The sequence below is a fragment of the Dendrobates tinctorius genome, unplaced genomic scaffold, assembly GCF_039654945.1.
Source record: "Dendrobates tinctorius isolate UK_male_01 unplaced genomic scaffold, ASM3965494v1 ptg000011l, whole genome shotgun sequence".
In the NCBI taxonomy this organism is placed as follows: domain Eukaryota; kingdom Metazoa; phylum Chordata; class Amphibia; order Anura; family Dendrobatidae; genus Dendrobates; species Dendrobates tinctorius.
In genome coordinates, this window is record NW_027361679.1 from 126,744,859 (window position 1) to 126,763,304 (window position 18,446).

The 18,446-nt window shown below is 47.1% G+C and overlaps 1 protein-coding gene across 2 annotated transcripts in view; it reads left to right on the forward strand.

Annotated features, from left to right (window-relative positions):
• The first annotated feature begins 2,541 nt into the window (after window positions 1-2,541).
• PLPP2 (phospholipid phosphatase 2) overlaps window positions 2,542-18,446 on the forward strand; it is a 48,174-nt gene continuing 32,269 nt past the window's right edge. The window contains exon 1 of one of the 2 annotated variants that reach the window (XM_073547424.1): window positions 2,542-2,716. In XM_073547424.1, the coding sequence (XP_073403525.1) occupies window positions 2,659-2,716 (58 nt within the window). In that variant the 5' untranslated portion in view covers window positions 2,542-2,658. Of the gene's footprint in view, window positions 2,717-2,979; window positions 3,131-18,446 lie in introns of those variants that run through there. The other variant, XM_073547433.1, reaches the window with a different exon arrangement.

Genomic DNA, 18,446 nt, shown 5'->3' on the forward strand with positions numbered 1-18,446 from the left:
GAGAAGTGATATAGGGCGATAGCTAGATACAGAGGATGGGTCAAGAGAAGGCTTTTTGAGGATAGGTGTGATTGAGGCATGTTTAAAGCTTGAGGGGAAAACACCAGTTGTTAGTGATAGGTTGAAGAGATGGGTTAGGGTTGGGATGAAGACTGTGGTGAGGTTTGGGATGAAGTGGGATGGGGATGGGTCAAGTGCACAGGTAGTGAGATGTGATCTTGAGAGTAGAGTGGAGAGTCGATCTGTAATGGTGGAGAAGTTGGTTTTGGGGGAGGAGGGCAGGGCAGGTAGGAGGAAGGGCACTGGGGGTTCTTGACCAAAACTGTCTCTGATGTTATCAATCTTCTACTTGAAAATTGAGGCAAAGTCTTCAGCTGAGATGAGCGGAGAGGGAGGAGGTGCTGGGGGGCGGAGGAGATAATTGAAGGTGTTGAATAACTGTTTAGGGTTGTGGGACAGGGAGGATATGAGAGATGAGAAGTAGGTTTGTTTTGCTGCAGCAAGTGTGGCCTTGAAAGTAGTGAGGGACTGTTTGAATGTGATGATGTCCTCATTGGAGTGGGATTTTTTCCGTCTCCGCTCAGCAGCCCTGGAAGCCCGCCTCAGTTCTTTGGTCAGACTGGTGTGCCAGGGCTGTCTGTTGATTTTGCGAGTTTTGTCCATTATTAATCCTATAGAAGTAAAGGGTTAAAAAAATACATGCACATTAATTAAAAATTCTTTTAATTAAATAATAACACAAAGTTTTTGACCTAATTTATTATGCTGACACTCCAACAGATTCCCTTGTTCTCCTGTAAAAAAAAAAATAACAAAGAACCAACAATTTCCCTACCTCTCCGCAGTTCAGTCAGGTCCCCCGCTGCAATCCATCTCAAGGGGTTAACTAGTTTACAACAGGGATCGGTGCTAATGCTACCGGCCCCGCTCTAAACCACTGCAGAAAGAATTAAATCATGTCTGCGCAGGCTCTCCAGCTGACCAGAGATGAACTGATTAGCGTGAGAAAGTTTCTGAACTTTTTCCCACACTCCTGAGCTCACCTCAGGTCAGGCGGGGACTCCGTGCAACCTCAGTGACGTCAGCTGTAGTCAGTGAGGCTGCGTGGAGTCCCCGCCTGATCTGAGGTGAACTCAGGAGCGTGGGAAAAAGTTCAGAACCTTTCCCACACTGTCAGTTTACCTCCGGTCAGCTGGGGACTCCGCGCAGCGTCAGTGACGTCAGCGGTAGTCAGTGAGGCAGCATAATAAATTTTGGCAAAAACTTTGTGTATTTCATTAAAAGATTTTTAATGTGTGTCTGTCTTTTTTTTTACCCTTTACTACTATAGGATTAATAATGGATAGGTGTCTTATTGACACCTCTCCATTATTAACCCGGCTTAATGTCACCTTTCAATAGCAAGGTGACATTAACCCATTATTAACCCATGAGCCACCGCTAAAGGCAATGAGAATAGAGAGGCTAAGTGCCAGAAAAGGCTCATCTTATAGATGCGCCTTTTCTGGGGTGGATGGGGGCAGATTTTTTTAGCTGGGGGAGCAATAACCATGGTCCCTCTCTAGGCTATTAATATCTTCCCTTACTCACTGGCTTTCCCTCTCTGGTGAAGAAAATACCGCGGGAGCTCACGCAATTTTATTCAACGAATTTACCTGTTAATTTAATACAAGTCCCAAATTTTACACACGTACACTAATCTAATTATTAGTCAAAGACATATAAAAAAACTAAATGAAATGAAATGGTTTACTGTATGTGTGTCGGGTTTTAGAATGATTTTACAGAAGCCGGCAATTGATTTAGCGGCTATTATGCTATGTAGAACTCTATGAACTATAAATATATATACTGTATATATAGATATTCTATTTGTATATATCTATTCATGGTTTAAAAAACGGATGCGTCGAAAAGAAACGGATGAAAAAACTGATCTGTTGCATCAGTTTATCACAATGTGCGATGGATCCGTCGAGCCAACGGATTGTGACTGACAGCAAAAAACTGATGTATGAAAGGGGCCTTACACTGCATTTTTTTTCACTTTTGATGCATTTTTGAGTCAGAGACCTTCTTTCCAATGAAGCACGCTCTTGGTTTGATCATTTTGATGTGTTTTTCATGGGTTTCTCTATCAACCTTTAAAACTGCAAGCAAAATGAACAAGGGCTTGTTCACACATTGCGTTTTTTCTGCAAATTCTTCTAGGTTAATAAAACGCAGTGTTTTACAGTACTAGCGGAGTGAATGAGGGGCCTGAAATCTGCACACGTTGCTTATGTCTGAACCTTCAGTCTGCACCATGGCCATTCTTTCAGAGTATTTTACCCATTCTAACGCATAAAACGCCTCAAGAACGCAAGGCTTCTATGCGGTACCGCATCTTCCCTGACAACACTTTGTTTTTTAGTGCAGTAAAATCCACTGAAAATACTCAACGTGTGTACCCCGCAGCTGTGCTGTCAGCGCTATGCCCGCAGCCTCCCTCACACCGGACAGTGGGCGCAGCACAGCACAAGGCACATGGGACCGTCAGGGTTAACTAAGCGGGCGTGTCCGTAAGCGCATCACGTAGTAGGCGTGTCATGGAGTCACGGTGGGCGTGGTGCGCAATCAGTCTGGTCCCGGAGCTCCGACCGGACCGGCCACGGGAGGATGCTGCCCGGCCGGAGGAACGTGTATGTGCTGCTGGACGTGCTATGCGTGTGCGTGGGTAAGTAGCGTGGGGTCTGTGACACAGGGTTCAGTGTCTTGGAACTTTTCCTGCTTCCACGTATCACCTGGTCACCTCCGCAGTCCCCCGCTGTGTGCGGGCTGTGCTCCTCCCTGCTGCATGCTCCCCTCTCCTGTGTGCGCCATGGTATAGGGTGGCATCACAGCTGTGGTATTTCCCGTCCTGCCTGTGATTACAGTGGAGGATGGGGATATCAGCAAGGTGCAAATCTCATTACTGTGCCTGAGCGCTGGGGGGGAGCACTGTGTGGGGTTAACCTTTTCACGGCCGGGCCGAATGAGGTCTGTCATTAGCCCACCCGGGGACATTAGGGTGACAGCAGACAACAGCTCCCACGTAGTTCTGCCTTCAGAAGAGGCCTTGTGGGGAGAAGTTCCTGTTCTGTAGGTTCAGGTAACAAGTGGGTGGATTGGTCACAGCCGTGATTTCCTGGAGTATTGTGTGGGGGAGGGGAGTGGGGTACACTGTTGTTAGAGGGGTATTACTGTGTGAGAAATCCCTGCAAACAGCAGCGTAGAGCTGAGTTTCCTGGCCCGGAGCCGGTGCGGTTCATCACCTGCGTTTGCCTTTGTTGGGCTGTTCTCTGAAGACGATACAGATATATATATCACATTACACATCCACGTGGAAATGTTATGGGTACATGACCCCAAATCCAAGACGAGTATGGCGCCTCACCGAGCCAGGGTGCAGTAGGTGCCCCTAGTTACAGGGGTTTATCCTAAGCTGCTCCTATCTGTGTCGGAAGTGACCCCGAACCCTTGTCAAAACGCACTCTCAATCCACAGGAGTATTGTATCTGCCCTGGTCAGAATAGGACGCTTCTTTTCCTCTCATGTTTCAATGTTTTGGGTGCAGGGATTGGACACTAGACTTGGGGTCCTCACAATGACCCACTTTTTGTTGTCCAAAATGTTTTGCACATCACACTGTGTACCACCACCCGTGAGCATGATTTGGGTTTGCAGGTAACAATAATCCAGGTTTTAAAGGTAGACCAGCTTTTACCCTCTTTCCTCATGCTTCCTTTCTTTTTTTTTAATCTTTCTGAGAATGCTGAAGAGATGCTTGAAGCAAAAGTGCTAAGAGTCAAATTGAGAAACCTGATCTACAACATTGTGGAGAGCTCACCCAGGTGTGTCAGTCAGCCACTGTGTGCAGAGTCCGCACTGTGCTCCCACAGGTGTGCCAATATGTCTGCATGTATGTAATGGACGATGGCTTCTGACCAGTCGCACACTCCTCAGGATGTCAGTCAGCCGCTGTGTACAGGGTCCGCACTGTGCTCCCACAGGTGTGCCCATACGTCTGCATGTATGTAATGGACGAGGGCTTCTGTCCAGTCGCACACTCTTCAGGATGTCAGTCAGCCTCTGTGTACAGGGTCCGCACTGTGCTCCCACAGGTGTGCCCAAATGTCTGCATGTATGTAATGGACGATGGCTTCTGTCCAGTCTCACACTCTTCAGGATGTCAGTCAGCCGCTGTGTACAGAGTCCGCACTGTGCTCCCACAGGTGTGCCCATACGTCTGTATGTATGTAATGGACGAGGGCTTCTGTCCAGTCTCACACTCTTCAGGATGTCAGTCAGCCGCTGTGTACAGGGTCCGCACTGTGCTCCCACAGGTGTGCCCATACGTCTGCATGTATGTAATGGACGAGGGCTTCTGTCCAGTCTCACACTCTTCAGGATGTCAGTCAGCCACTGTGTGCAGAGTCCGCACTGTGCTCCCACAGGTGTGCCAATATGTCTGCATGTATGTAATGGACGATGGCTTCTGTCCAGTCGCACACTCCTCAGGATGTCAGTCAGCCGTTGTGTGCAGAGTCCGCACTGTGCTCCCACAGGTGTGCCCATACGTCTGCATGTATGTAATGGACGAGGGCTTCTGTCCAGTCTCACACTCTTCAGGATGTCAGTCAGCCGCTGTGTACAGGGTCCGCACTGTGCTCCCACAGGTGTGCCCATACATCTGCATGTATGTAATGGACGAGGGCTTCTGACCAGTCTCACACTCTTCAGGATGTCAGTCAGCCGTTGTGTGCAGAGTCCGCACTGTGCTCCCACAGGTGTGCCCATACGTCTGCATGTATGTAATGGACGAGGGCTTCTGACCAGTCTCACACTCTTCAGGATGTCAGTCAGCCGCTGTGTACAGGGTCCGCACTGTGCTCCCACAGGTGTGCCCATACGTCTGCATGTATGTAATGGACGAGGGCTTCTGACCAGTCTCACACTCTTCAGGATGTCAGTCAGCCGTTGTGTGCAGAGTCCGCACTGTGCTCCCACAGGTGTGCCCATACGTCTGCATGTATGTAATGGACGAGGGCTTCTGACCAGTCTCACACTCTTCAGGATGTCAGTCAGCCGTTGTGTGCAGAGTCCGCACTGTGCTCCCACAGGTGTGCCCATACGTCTGCATGTATGTAATGGACGAGGGCTTCTGACCAGTCTCACACTCTTCAGGATGTCAGTCAGCCGTTGTGTGCAGAGTCCGCACTGTGCTCCCACAGGTGTGCCCATACGTCTGCATGTATGTAGTGGACGATGGCTTCTGTCCAGTCTCACACTCTTCAGGATGTCAGTCAGCCGCTGTGTACAGGGTCCGCACTGTGCTCCCACAGGTGTGCCCATATGTCTGCATGTATGTAATGGACGAGGGCTTCTGTCCAGTCGCACACTCTTCAGGATGTCAGTCAGCCGCTGTGTACAGGGTCCGCACTGTGCTCCCACAGGTGTGCCCATACGTCTGCATGTATGTAATGGACGAGGGCTTCTGTCCAGTCTCACATTCTTCAGGATGTCAGTCAGCCGCTGTGTACAGAGTCCGCACTGTGCTCCCACAGGTGTGCCCATACGTCTGCATGTATGTAATGGATGATGGCTTCTGACCAGTCTCACACTCTTCAGGATGTCAGTCAGCCGTTGTGTGCAGAGTCCGCACTGTGCTCCCACAGGTGTGCCCATACGTCTGCATGTATGTAATGGACGAGGGCTTCTGTCCAGTCTCACACTCTTCAGGATGTCAGTCAGCCGCTGTGTACAGGGTCCGCACTGTGCTCCCACAGGTGTGCCCATACGTCTGCATGTATGTAATGGACGAGGGCTTCTGTCCAGTCGCACACTCTTCAGGATGTCAGTCAGCCGCTGTGTACAGGGTCCGCACTGTGCTCCCACAGGTGTGCCCATATGTCTGCATGTATGTAATGAACGAGGGCTTCTGTCCAGTCGCACACTCTTCAGGATGTCAGTCAGCCGCTGTGTACAGGGTCCGCACTGTGCTCCCACAGGTGTGCCCAAATGTCTGCATGTATGTAATGGATGATGGCTTCTGTCCAGTCTCACACTCTTCAGGATGTCAGTCAGCCACTGTGTGCAGAGTCTGCACTGTGCTCCCACAGGTGTGCCCAAATGTCTGCATGTATGTAATAGATGATGGCTTCTGTCCAGTCTCACACTCTTCAGGATGTCAGTCAGCCGCTGTGTACAGGGTCCGCACTGTGCTCCCACAGGTGTGCCCATACGTCTGCATGTATGTAATGGACGAGGGCTTCTGTCCAGTCTCACACTCTTCAGGATGTCAGTCAGCCGCTGTGTACAGAGTCCGCACTGTGCTCCCACATGTGTGCCCATACGTCTGCATGTATGTAATGGATGATGGCTTCTGACCAGTCTCACACTCTTCAGGATGTCAGTCAGCCGTTGTGTGCAGAGTCCGCACTGTGCTCCCACAGGTGTGCCCATACGTCTGCATGTATGTAATGGACGAGGGCTTCTGTCCAGTCTCACACTCTTCAGGATGTCAGTCAGCCGCTGTGTACAGGGTCCGCACTGTGCTCCCACAGGTGTGCCCATACGTCTGCATGTATGTAATGGACGAGGGCTTCTGTCCAGTCTCACACTCTTCAGGATGTCAGTCAGCCGCTGTGTACAGAGTCCGCACTGTGCTCCCACAGGTGTGCCCATATGTCTGCATGTATGTAATGGACGATGGCTTCTGTCCAGTCGCACACTCTTCAGGATGTCAGTCAGCCGCTGTGTACAGGGTCCGCACTGTGCTCCCACAGGTGTGCCCATATGTCTGCATGTATGTAATGGACGAGGGCTTCTGACCAGTCACACACTCTTCAGGATGTCAGTCAGCCGCTGTGTACAGGGTCCGCACTGTGCTCCCACAGGTGTGCCCATATGTCTGCATGTATGTAATGGATGATGGCTTCTGTCCAGTCGCACACTCTTCAGGATGTCAGTCAGCCGCTGTGTACAGGGTCCGCACTGTGCTCCCACAGGTGTGCCCATACGTCTGTATGTATGTAGTGGACGATGGCTTCTGACCAGTCTCACACTCTTCAGGATGTCAGTCAGCCGTTGTGTACAGAGTCCGCACTGCGCTCCCACAGGTGTGCCCATACGTCTGCATGTATGTAGTGGACGATGGCTTCTGACCAGTCTCACACTCTTCAGGATGTCAGTCAGCCGCTGTGTACAGGGTCCGCACTGTGCTCCCACAGGTGTGCCCATACGTCTGTATGTATGTAATAGACGAGGGCTTCTGACCAGTCTCACACTCTTCAGGATGTCAGTCAGCCGCTGTGTACAGGGTCCGCACTGTGCTCCCACAGGTGTGCCCATACGTCTGCATGTATGTAATGGACGAGGGCTTCTGTCCAGTCTCACACTCTTCAGGATGTCAGTCAGCCGCTGTGTACAGAGTCCGCACTGTGCTCCCACAGGTGTGCCCATATGTCTGCATGTATGTAATGGACGATGGCTTCTGTCCAGTCGCACACTCTTCAGGATGTCAGTCAGCCGCTGTGTACAGGGTCCGCACTGTGCTCCCACAGGTGTGCCCATATGTCTGCATGTATGTAATGGACGAGGGCTTCTGACCAGTCACACACTCTTCAGGATGTCAGTCAGCCGCTGTGTACAGGGTCCGCACTGTGCTCCCACAGGTGTGCCCATATGTCTGCATGTATGTAATGGATGATGGCTTCTGTCCAGTCACACACTCTTCAGGATGTCAGTCAGCCGCTGTGTACAGAGTCCGCACTGTGCTCCCACAGGTGTGCCCATATGTCTGCATGTATGTAATGGATGATGGCTTCTGTCCAGTCTCACACTCTTCAGGATGTCAGTCAGCCGCTGTGTACAGGGTCCGCACTGTGCTCCCACAGGTGTGCCCATACGTCTGTATGTATGTAGTGGACGATGGCTTCTGACCAGTCTCACACTCTTCAGGATGTCAGTCAGCCGTTGTGTACAGAGTCCGCACTGCGCTCCCACAGGTGTGCCCATACGTCTGCATGTATGTAGTGGACGATGGCTTCTGACCAGTCACACACTCTTCAGGATGTCAGTCAGCCGCTGTGTACAGGGTCCGCACTGTGCTCCCACAGGTGTGCCCATACGTCTGTATGTATGTAATGGACGAGGGCTTCTGACCAGTCTCACACTCTTCAGGATGTCAGTCAGCCGCTGTGTACAGGGTCCGCACTGTGCTCCCACAGGTGTGCCCATACGTCTGCATGTATGTAATGGACGAGGGCTTCTGTCCAGTCGCACACTCTTCAGGATGTCAGTCAGCCGCTGTGTACAGAGTCCGCACTGTGCTCCCACAGGTGTGCCCATACGTCTGCATGTATGTAATGGATGAGGGCTTCTGTCCAGTCGCACACTCTTCAGGATGTCAGTCAGCCGCTGTGTACAGAGTCCGCACTGTGCTCCCACAGGTGTGCCCATATGTCTGCATGTATGTAATGGATGATGGCTTCTGTCCAGTCTCACACTCTTCAGGATGTCAGTCAGCCGCTGTGTACAGGGTCCGCACTGTGCTCCCACGGGTGTGCCCATACGTCTGTATGTATGTAGTGGACGATGGCTTCTGTCCAGTCGCACACTCTTCAGGATGTCAGTCAGCCGCTGTGTACAGGGTCCGCACTGTGCTCCCACAGGTGTGCCCATACGTCTGTATGTATGTAGTGGACGATGGCTTCTGACCAGTCTCACACTCTTCAGGATGTCAGTCAGCCGTTGTGTACAGAGTCCGCACTGCGCTCCCACAGGTGTGCCCATACGTCTGCATGTATGTAGTGGACGATGGCTTCTGACCAGTCACACACTCTTCAGGATGTCAGTCAGCCGCTGTGTACAGGGTCCGCACTGTGCTCCCACAGGTGTGCCCATACGTCTGTATGTATGTAATGGACGAGGGCTTCTGACCAGTCTCACACTCTTCAGGATGTCAGTCAGCCGCTGTGTACAGAGTCCGCACTGTGCTCCCACAGGTGTGCCCATACGTCTGCATGTATGTAGTGGACGATGGCTTCTGACCAGTCACACACTCTTCAGGATGTCAGTCAGCTGCTGTGTACAGGGTCCGCACTGTGCTCCCACAGGTGTGCCCATACGTCTGCATGTATGTAATGGACGAGGGCTTCTGACCAGTCTCACACTCTTCAGGATGTCAGTCAGCCGCTGTGTACAGGGTCCGCACTGTGCTCCCACAGGTGTGCCAATATGTCTGCATGTATGTAATGGACGAGGGCTTCTGTCCAGTCGCACACTCTTCAGGATGTCAGTCAGCCGCTGTGTACAGAGTCCGCACTGTGCTCCCACAGGTGTGCCCATACGTCTGCATGTATGTAATGGACGAGGGCTTCTGTCCAGTCGCACACTCTTCAGGATGTCAGTCAGCCGCTGTGTACAGGGTCCGCACTGTGCTCCCACAGGTGTGCCCATATGTCTGCATGTATGTAATGGACGATGGCTTCTGTCCAGTCGAATACTCTTCAGGATGTCAGTCAGCCGCTGTGTACAGGGTCCGCACTGTGCTCCCACAGGTGTGCCCATATGTCTGCATGTATGTAATGGACGAGGGCTTCTGTCCAGTCGCACACTCTTCAGGATGTCAGTCAGCCGCTGTGTACAGGGTCCGCACTGTGCTCCCACAGGTGTGCCCATATGTCTGCATGTATGTAATGGACGAGGGCTTCTGTCCAGCCTCTCACTCCTCAGGGTGTCAGGCTGCCGCTGTGTACATAGTCCTCACTGTGGGATGTCTTCAGGATGTCATCAGTTTTGGCCATTAGCAGATTTGTGGTTTCTGCTTGTTAGAAGGCCTGGGCGCCATGACCATGTCCACTCAGGTTCTACCATAGTTGTGCCTTATACAGTCACCTATTAGGAATATGGTAGCACTATTATCTGCCCCCTATAGGCTAATGTTAGGAGCGACATTGCTACATTTGGACATTGTGATAATTACGCCAGTTCACAAAAAAAAAATTTCTGGTACCAGTTTTTTTTTAAATGGGTTTAGGGAATTTTGAGGGTGCTAAATTGAGATATCCCATTACTTTTACTGAATTGGTTCTTGTTTTTGAGAATTCATCCATGAAAATGATGCATTCCCCAATGTGACTTGTGTGTGATAAATGGAATAGCTTTTGCTCCATCTGTTGACTCTTTAGCAGTTTTAGGTAATGAAATATCCCATATGATTTTGTATTTCTGTTTGTTGTCTTGCAGTGCTATAAAAGCCACTTTTTGAAGCCAGATCTCTACTGTAATTAATGAAATATATCAGAAACTAGAGCCTATCTGGTAAAACCAAAGTCATATTTTTACACAGTGCCATAAACTTAATATAAAACTGTTCAGACATTGTTGGCACCAAAATCACTGTGTTACCATAAGTAATATGGCCGTGGGACCCTGGCCTAATGGGCTTGTGCCTGTATGTCACTGAAATGTAGCATGCTTTAGAGGGGATGCTGAGTGAGTGACTCCTCTCTGACGTCTGTTTCCCCAAATGGAGGATCACTTTACAAGTCGCCCCTTTAGGCTATGTGCACACGTTGAGTAAATGGATGCAGAAATTTTCGCACCATTTCTGCATATCTTGGCATGAAAAACGCAACTGCAAAAATGCGCGTTATTTGCTCTGCGTTGTGAGGTCAATGCTGAAAACGCTAGCAAAAAGGCACAGAGAATTGACACGCAGATTATTTTCTGCACCAAATCTGCAAGCCAGAAAGACTGAACGTGTGCATGAGTCTCCAGCTTTAGCATTCACGTTGCCAGCATCAGGAATGCTTCAGGTTTAAAGCCCCCGTTACACACTGCGATATCGCTAGCAATATCGCTGTTAAGTCACCGATTTTGTGACGTTATAGCGATATTGCTAGCGATATCGCTGCATGTGATACTTACCTCCGACCCGCTCCCCCGCTGATTATAGCTGGTCGCGCGAGAAGCTCCTGGACCATTCCTCGTCGGCCACTTCCTGCTGGGCTTCCTGTGGTGCCGACGAGCGACGCGTGGAGCCGGGCGGGAGGACGCAGGATCGCCGCGTCTGACAGGTAAGAAGCGATCCTCGACCACCGCTATGTCGCTGGTGAGATCTGCCTGTGTGGCCGCTCACTAGCGACCACCTAGCGATGCACCAGCGATCCTGACCGCGTCATATCGTTGTCGGGTTCACTGGTGCATCGCTAGGTGTAACGGTACCCTTACTAGCAAATCTGCATGTCAATAACGCACCAAATTTGCAACGTGTGCACAAGCTCTTTGGGTCGGACCAGTTCAATATGCTCCTGTTTACCAGGATGTGCTGGCTTTTCCTATCGCCTTCTGGGTTGACCTTCGAGCAGGTGCAGCATTTATGATTAGAAGGCAGTTGAGTGCATGGTGCCATAACACGCCCTCTACAGGCAGAGGGTAGTAAATACATGACTAAGCACTTCTAAGGATGGGATTAGTTTTACATTTATAACTTCATGTAGTACAGGGAAAGCACATATCAATTAGTCATGGTACTGGTTGTATTTTCCAATGTCTCAGGAATAAGAACTGTAATTTGCTTGTTTTTTGGAGCATTGTGCTCCTGATCGGCACCTCTCTATTCCTTAGCTGCTTCAGGCCATGAAAACAATGCTGTTGTCTGTATCCAAGAGAAATGTCGTCTTTTGATCATGGGTGATGGGGACAGATTGTATATTGTCCTACCCCATGGGCCTGTTCGCATGTTGTAGACTTATCATTACTCTCTGCTATTGCAGTGTGCATCTTGTGCTGCTAAGGAGTGCATTCACACATGGCAATTTACCTTTTGGGTTGTGCTCCAGGAATATTCCAGGCTTGTAAATCAACAGTCACCTTATCACCTAAAGTGTCCTTTTCCCCCTTTGTCCTGGTATACATAGCTATACCTGTCATAAAGCTGCATACAGCCAAATATGTTTTGCAGTACTGACCACTCTCTGCTTTGAGCCAATGAAACAGAATAGTCAATCCCACCCTAGATCAGCTGTCCATCTTGGAAACGGTGTGCTCAACATGGCAGTGAATAGGCTTTTGTTCTCTCAGGTGCATAGGTATTGGCTTATTGTTATTCATTTTGATTCCCACGGTGCTCCCTTTGGTTATATGTTTGCTTCCGTTTGGATTGGAAGCCACAATGCTCTTGTCGGATGTGTCATAGAATGGTGGCCAGAAGACCTCATTGACTTATGTGCTCAGCCTCCACGATTTCATCTTTGTAGCGAAAAGAAAGGCTCTGTTCTGTCTGTCAGATTTCCAAGCCAACTGATGGAGGGTGCGAAGGAAGCATTTTATGATTACAAGAAGGCCTTGTTCAGATGCACTTTTTCGCACACATGTTCTAGCTGTGTTTTCTTGGATATTCATTATAATCTATGGTCCTTTTTGTTTTTTTGCAGACCTTGTCACGGATATAATTTACCCATTCAAGTCTATGGAAACCTGAAAATGACAGTCATCAGTGTCCCATCCATGTGATGGCTGTCATTAACATTGTAATGGTTAGAAGGTTTGCAATATATTTTCTTATATTAAAATCACCTATGGTGACACAAACAAAACACTGACCCCTGATCCAAAGCACTGATAAACAGTCCAATCAATCAATCAATCAAATTTATTATCGCCAAGTACATATTACATATATACAAGGAATTCTTTGTGGCAAAGAGGCAACATAATATATAACAACAGATACAACAAGTAACATCTAACAAGACAGATACAGTATATAGTCTACACATGACGATTTAATTGTTGAACAGAGAGTGGATAGAAGCTGTTCATATGGCGGTTGGTACTGCATTTGGGGACTCTGAAGCGACGTCCTGAAGGGAGTAGTTGGAATGAGGAGTGTCCCGGGTGAGAGGGATCGGATGAAATTTTCAATGCGTGGGATTGAATACTCTTATCATAAAGATCCTGGATTTTAGGCAGGGGGGAGCCTATAATTCTCTCTGCTGTTCTGAAAGTCCTTTGTAAGCGGAGTTTGTCATGCGCAGTGGCTCCCCCATACCAGACTATCAGAGAGGAACAAATCACAGATCTGATGACAGCATTAAAGAATAAGATTAGCAGATTCTTAGACAAACCATATCTTTTCAGCTGACGCAGGAAGAACATCCTCTGTTGTGCTTTTCTTATAACAGCATCCACGTTTTTCCCCCATTTAAGATCATGAGAGATGATAACACCAAGGAATTTGGTCTCTATGACCCTAAGAACCACTTCGTCATGGATGTAGATTGGAAGTATCTCATGTTGATCTTTCCTAAAATCCACAACCATCTCAGCAGTTTTTTTAGTGTTGAGTACAAGATTATTGGCTTTACACCAGTCACATATTCTTTCCACCTCACTCCGATACAAGTCTTCAGCATTTCCCCTGATGAGACCAATCAGTGTCATATCATCGGCAAATTTCAAGATTTTTACTGAGTCTGCTGAAGAGATGCAATCATTCGTATAGAGAGAAACAGTCCATGTTTTTACCTATGAGAAAACCACGAACATCTGAATGAGACCAGAATTGAGTCAGTGACCCAGTGCTGTACAGTTTGTGGCCTGAAAAAACATGGCAACTGATCATTAAAGGGGTTGCCCACTAATAGACACCCCCTTCATAGCTACAATGTTGATCATAAAAAAAATATATACTGTACTTGCCTTCGGCATAAAGGCTCCTGTGGTGACGTGACTGCCGTTGGATGTGGCACTGACAACAGAGGAATGGTGCTGGTCTGGGAGTTAAGTATGTTTTGTCTTTGTGCTGTGATAAGCAGTTTATCTCTTATGAAGGGGGTGTCTAGTAGTGGATAAACTCTCCTCAGCATGGATCTACTCCTATCAACGCTAAAAAAAAGCCCTTAATTCTGGTTAATGCCAGGCTTAAAGCTGCACTTGTAATCAACTGGAGTACTTATCCTGCCACATGAATGCTAGTGCAACAAGATCATTGATCATGTGACCATGTTGTCATCGCATATTTGTCCTGTAGTTGTATGATTGAAAACCACGTGTGTAATGGGCTACAATATTCACAACCATCAGTATAATAGATTATGGCCCAAAAATTATCCTCATTTTATAATGCTGACCTATAGGCCAGATTCACATACTGGTATCTTTGTGCTATGGTCAAAGCATGAACCACAATTCATGGACTGGCCATGGGTCTCCTGACCACCAACTTGACATACCTGAGTGACAATTAAGTTTGGTTAGGGAGACTCAAGGTTGGTGTGTGAATGCGGCCTTAGACAAACATCACTTGCCCTAACCGATTGCATCTATGCACTTGTATTGCTGAGATTTGTATCATTACCATTGTAACTTTCCATTTTACGGGCAAAGTAGCCTCAAATTCACATCCAGTTTCAGCTGTATGGTGTGAGGCGTAGACCAATATCAGGAGCCATGTAGCCAATGCATCTAGAAATTTTCTGCTAAGGTCGACCTTTAGGGTTTTGTTGTGTTTGTAGGGTATGTGCGCACGTTACGGATTCGCTGCACATCTGCAAGGGATGTACAGTACAATGTTATTCTATGGGGAAAAAAACCGCTGTGCACATGCTGCGGAAAAATCCACACGGAAACGCAGCGTATTTTTTTTTCCCCGCAGCATGTCAATTCTTTGTGCGGATTCCGTAGCATTTTACACCCATTCCATTATAGAAATCCGCAGGTGTAAAAACGCAGGCCAAATCCGCACAAAATCTGCAGGAAATCCACATTAAAAACGTGCGGATTCTGCAAAAAGATGCAGATTCCGCACGGAGAATTCCGCACAGCAATCCGCAACGTGTGCACATACCCTTAGTTTATTCTAATGTAAGAATGGTATTCACTTATCCCAGTCATGATATATTCCTGTCTTGCTCTGGGGCTCATTCAGAACGCCGTTTTTCATGTATGCATTCTATCCTTGAATTCCTTTGTGGACCGCACAAAAACAGAAACATGTCCTATGTTTGGTCCACGTCACAGATAAAACTCGCCAAAGCAATTCTATGAGTCAGTAAAAAAAAAAAAAATCTGCAAGCACTTTGATGCTGACTGTGTGCTGTCTTTCACCGACTAACAGGAGAAGATTGGGAAACCTCCATTATTTATTTTTTAATGCTTACAAGCATTATGAAGCTCTTGTAAAAACTGACACACTGACCACACTAATGAAACTGATCGAAACACACTGAGGTCTGAATGAGGCCATGTTCCGGATGTAGCAGCGCTTTGGACGCAGCTTATTTTCGCGGCATTCTGTTGAACACTGGTAAGTCCGCATGTGTTCACTGAACCATGCGGATTGACAGTGTTCCAATACATTCAATTGATGTAATTTCTGTTGAAATTGACATGCTGCGGTCTGGAAAGACGCGCCGCATGTCAACCACCGCGGGTGATCCACAGACTATGGACGCATAGTGGGCATGGAATTTCTAGAAATCCTATCCACTATGCTGTAACATCCAGTCGCTGCGGTTCTGACTCTGCATAAATACGCTGCAACTCCCTGCACTATATTATATTGCCTACATGTAGCCACATTTTTACTTGGTTCTAACAGAAGCTGTCAGTGAATGGAATGAAATTTGGTGAGCTTCATTTACCTAATATAGCACTATTGTTTTCCAAATAACTTCTCTTTCGGATGTGATGGTTTTCCAGCCCACAGGAAAAGGCCTCCTAGGTGGATCTGACGACCAGAAAGAGTTGGAATATTCTCCTTAGTGTCAGAGTACTGGGTCTGAGCATTGTTGCCTCTGTTGTGGTCTCACGGGGACCATCTGCTGGGTGTATCCTTCAGCCTAGACATGCTGTGCCTCTCTGTCTGTTTTTCCTAGAGCATTACTAATATATTCTCTAAGATTCTTTTCTCTCATCCACTTACAAGGCGGTTAATGACGTGGTGTTACATAGAATGTGCAATTTTTCTTTTATTGGTCCACGTATATTCTCACTTAGTTTTTTATATGCTTTTTGTTAAAGGGGCCATCAGATTTATTCCAAATAATGGTTAATGTCACCTGAGTGAATTTTCTCACAAAGTTATCGCCGTACTAATCTTTACTGATTGGGGTATAGCCCTGTTATACAGAAAGGACCTCAGATACTAGATGTTGGGCTATAGATACTTGGCATGGTGTTTCTTAGAATATACCTTTGTGTAGAAATTTACTGGTATATTGCAATTACTCAATACATTTTAGGGTAGCACTTTTTGAGGGTTTGCTACAGTAACTTCATACCACTTTTACATACGGCGATACATTAGAACAATAATAATAAGGAATCTTATTTTGCCACCATAGTGAAGCTATTCTAAGTGTTATTGATTGTGAGGACCCATTTTGCTAGACACCAAGAATCATGCAGTTACCAGTCTCATTGGCGGCAAAAACGTTGACCTAACAGTGAAGTGTCTGGGACGATATATAATAGACCTGACCTGTTGGTCTAGGCCATATTGGGAGCTCTTTTTTGGGAGGGTTGTTTTTTTTTCTCTAGTATTCTATAGGTGTTACCAGCTGGTGTGGTGTTAGTAAGTTCGGTAAGGAATGTTTTAATTTACCACTAATTATCAGCCAATTACTTTCTAACAATTCATTTTCTTTAGCCAAAATGTAGCAAACCTCGGCAGGGAGGTGAAAGCCTCCCCTTATGAATGTCAGAGCACAGTCAGATGACTGTATAATTTGGACTGGGCTGCATGGACTAGCCGGCGGTTCTCCCGACACCAAGCGTGACCGCTTCATATATTTCTATGCAGCTGTCATTTTCTGGTCGGGAGAATCGAGGCTGTGTTGCGTATAATTAAGATCGTGCACAGTGGAAAAAATCCTTAACGAAAAAAGCTTTATACATCTTTACCAAAACCTACATTAATATTGATGCTGTGCTAACCATAATATATAACCCAAAAAGAAGCCAAGACACGTGCAAAAAATCAAGTTGCACTTTCTAAATTTTAAGTATCTGAATATTTATTGTAAAGCAAACTCAAAAGCTTATACAACCAGGGCTGTGGAGTCGGTAAGCCAAACTTGCGACTCCGACTCCTCAATTTCCCTTACACCGACTCCAACTCCGACTCCGACTCCACGACTCCGACTCCCACACATATTGCTTATATTTAAGTGAAAAATTTATTGTAGTACAATGTGAACCTCAGACATTTAATCATTTTTATGATCCAATAATCAAGATATTTAGATAGAACAGAATATATATTGGTGTACTACCCGGTTTTCATTCTTTTTGGTACAGATACGATATGGATAGACAGATATGGATAAATGGATAGATAGAGCAGATTTCTAATCTGCTTTTGCTATTGAAAACATTATCTATGAGCTCAAAAACCTTTCAGGTGATGCAGTTTTTTAAAAAGATGATCCGCTTTTGCAGCTGAAAAACGTATCCTCAAAAAACACAGGAAAAACACTGTGTGTGAATGTAGCCTTAGATCAGGAATATAACAGCCATTTATAGGACATTTCATAACTTTCCCAAACTCCTATGAAAAAATATTCAGCACATCCTGCATTGAACTACTGTACCCAATTTATTATATATTTTAGGAGTCGGTCCATTTTATACCGACTCCGACTCCACCAAAATGAGCACCGACTCCGACTCCACGACTCCGACTCCGACTCCACAGCCCTGTATACAACACAAATAAAAACATAAAAATGCTAGTCTTCCACCCAAACTTAGAGGCCAAAATCTGTCACTGGGATATCCAAAAGATATAAAAGATGTAAGCGGTAGCACTAGGCAATAAAGTGCCATGTTCGTAGTTACCGGGGTGAATTGGCTCCTAGAGAGACAGTAATGAGGTGGCTTCCTTTTGTGTCAGTACGTGTTGGATTCTGATTCTCACAGACTTTCTGTAGGAGCCACATCACACGGATGACTATCATAAGCACATGGCGCTTGCATCTTTTATATTCTTTTGATCCTGCATTATTTATTTTCCACCTGTAACCATATGTTGCACCTATTGATCACGACTTGACATCCATTATTCATTATACAGTATCTAGATGGTTTTTATTGGTTATCAGTGTATGTGATATGGGTTGTATGCCAGTGCAAGATGTTTGCTTAGGCCGGGATCACACATGCGAGAAACTCGGACGAGTCTCGCATCTTAATACCCGGCAATGCCGTCGGCACTCAGGAGCGGAGCGTGCTGCCGCATAGAAATACATGTAGCTGAACGCTCCGCTCCTCAGTGCCGGTGGCAGTGCCGGGTATTAAGATGCGAGACTCGTCCGAGTTTCTCATGTGTGATCCTGGCCTAAAAATGGGTGCTGGCACAGTATGTGCATTTTTAAATGTTTTCACTTTTGTCTTTCCGGGTTTGTCGGTTATGAGGC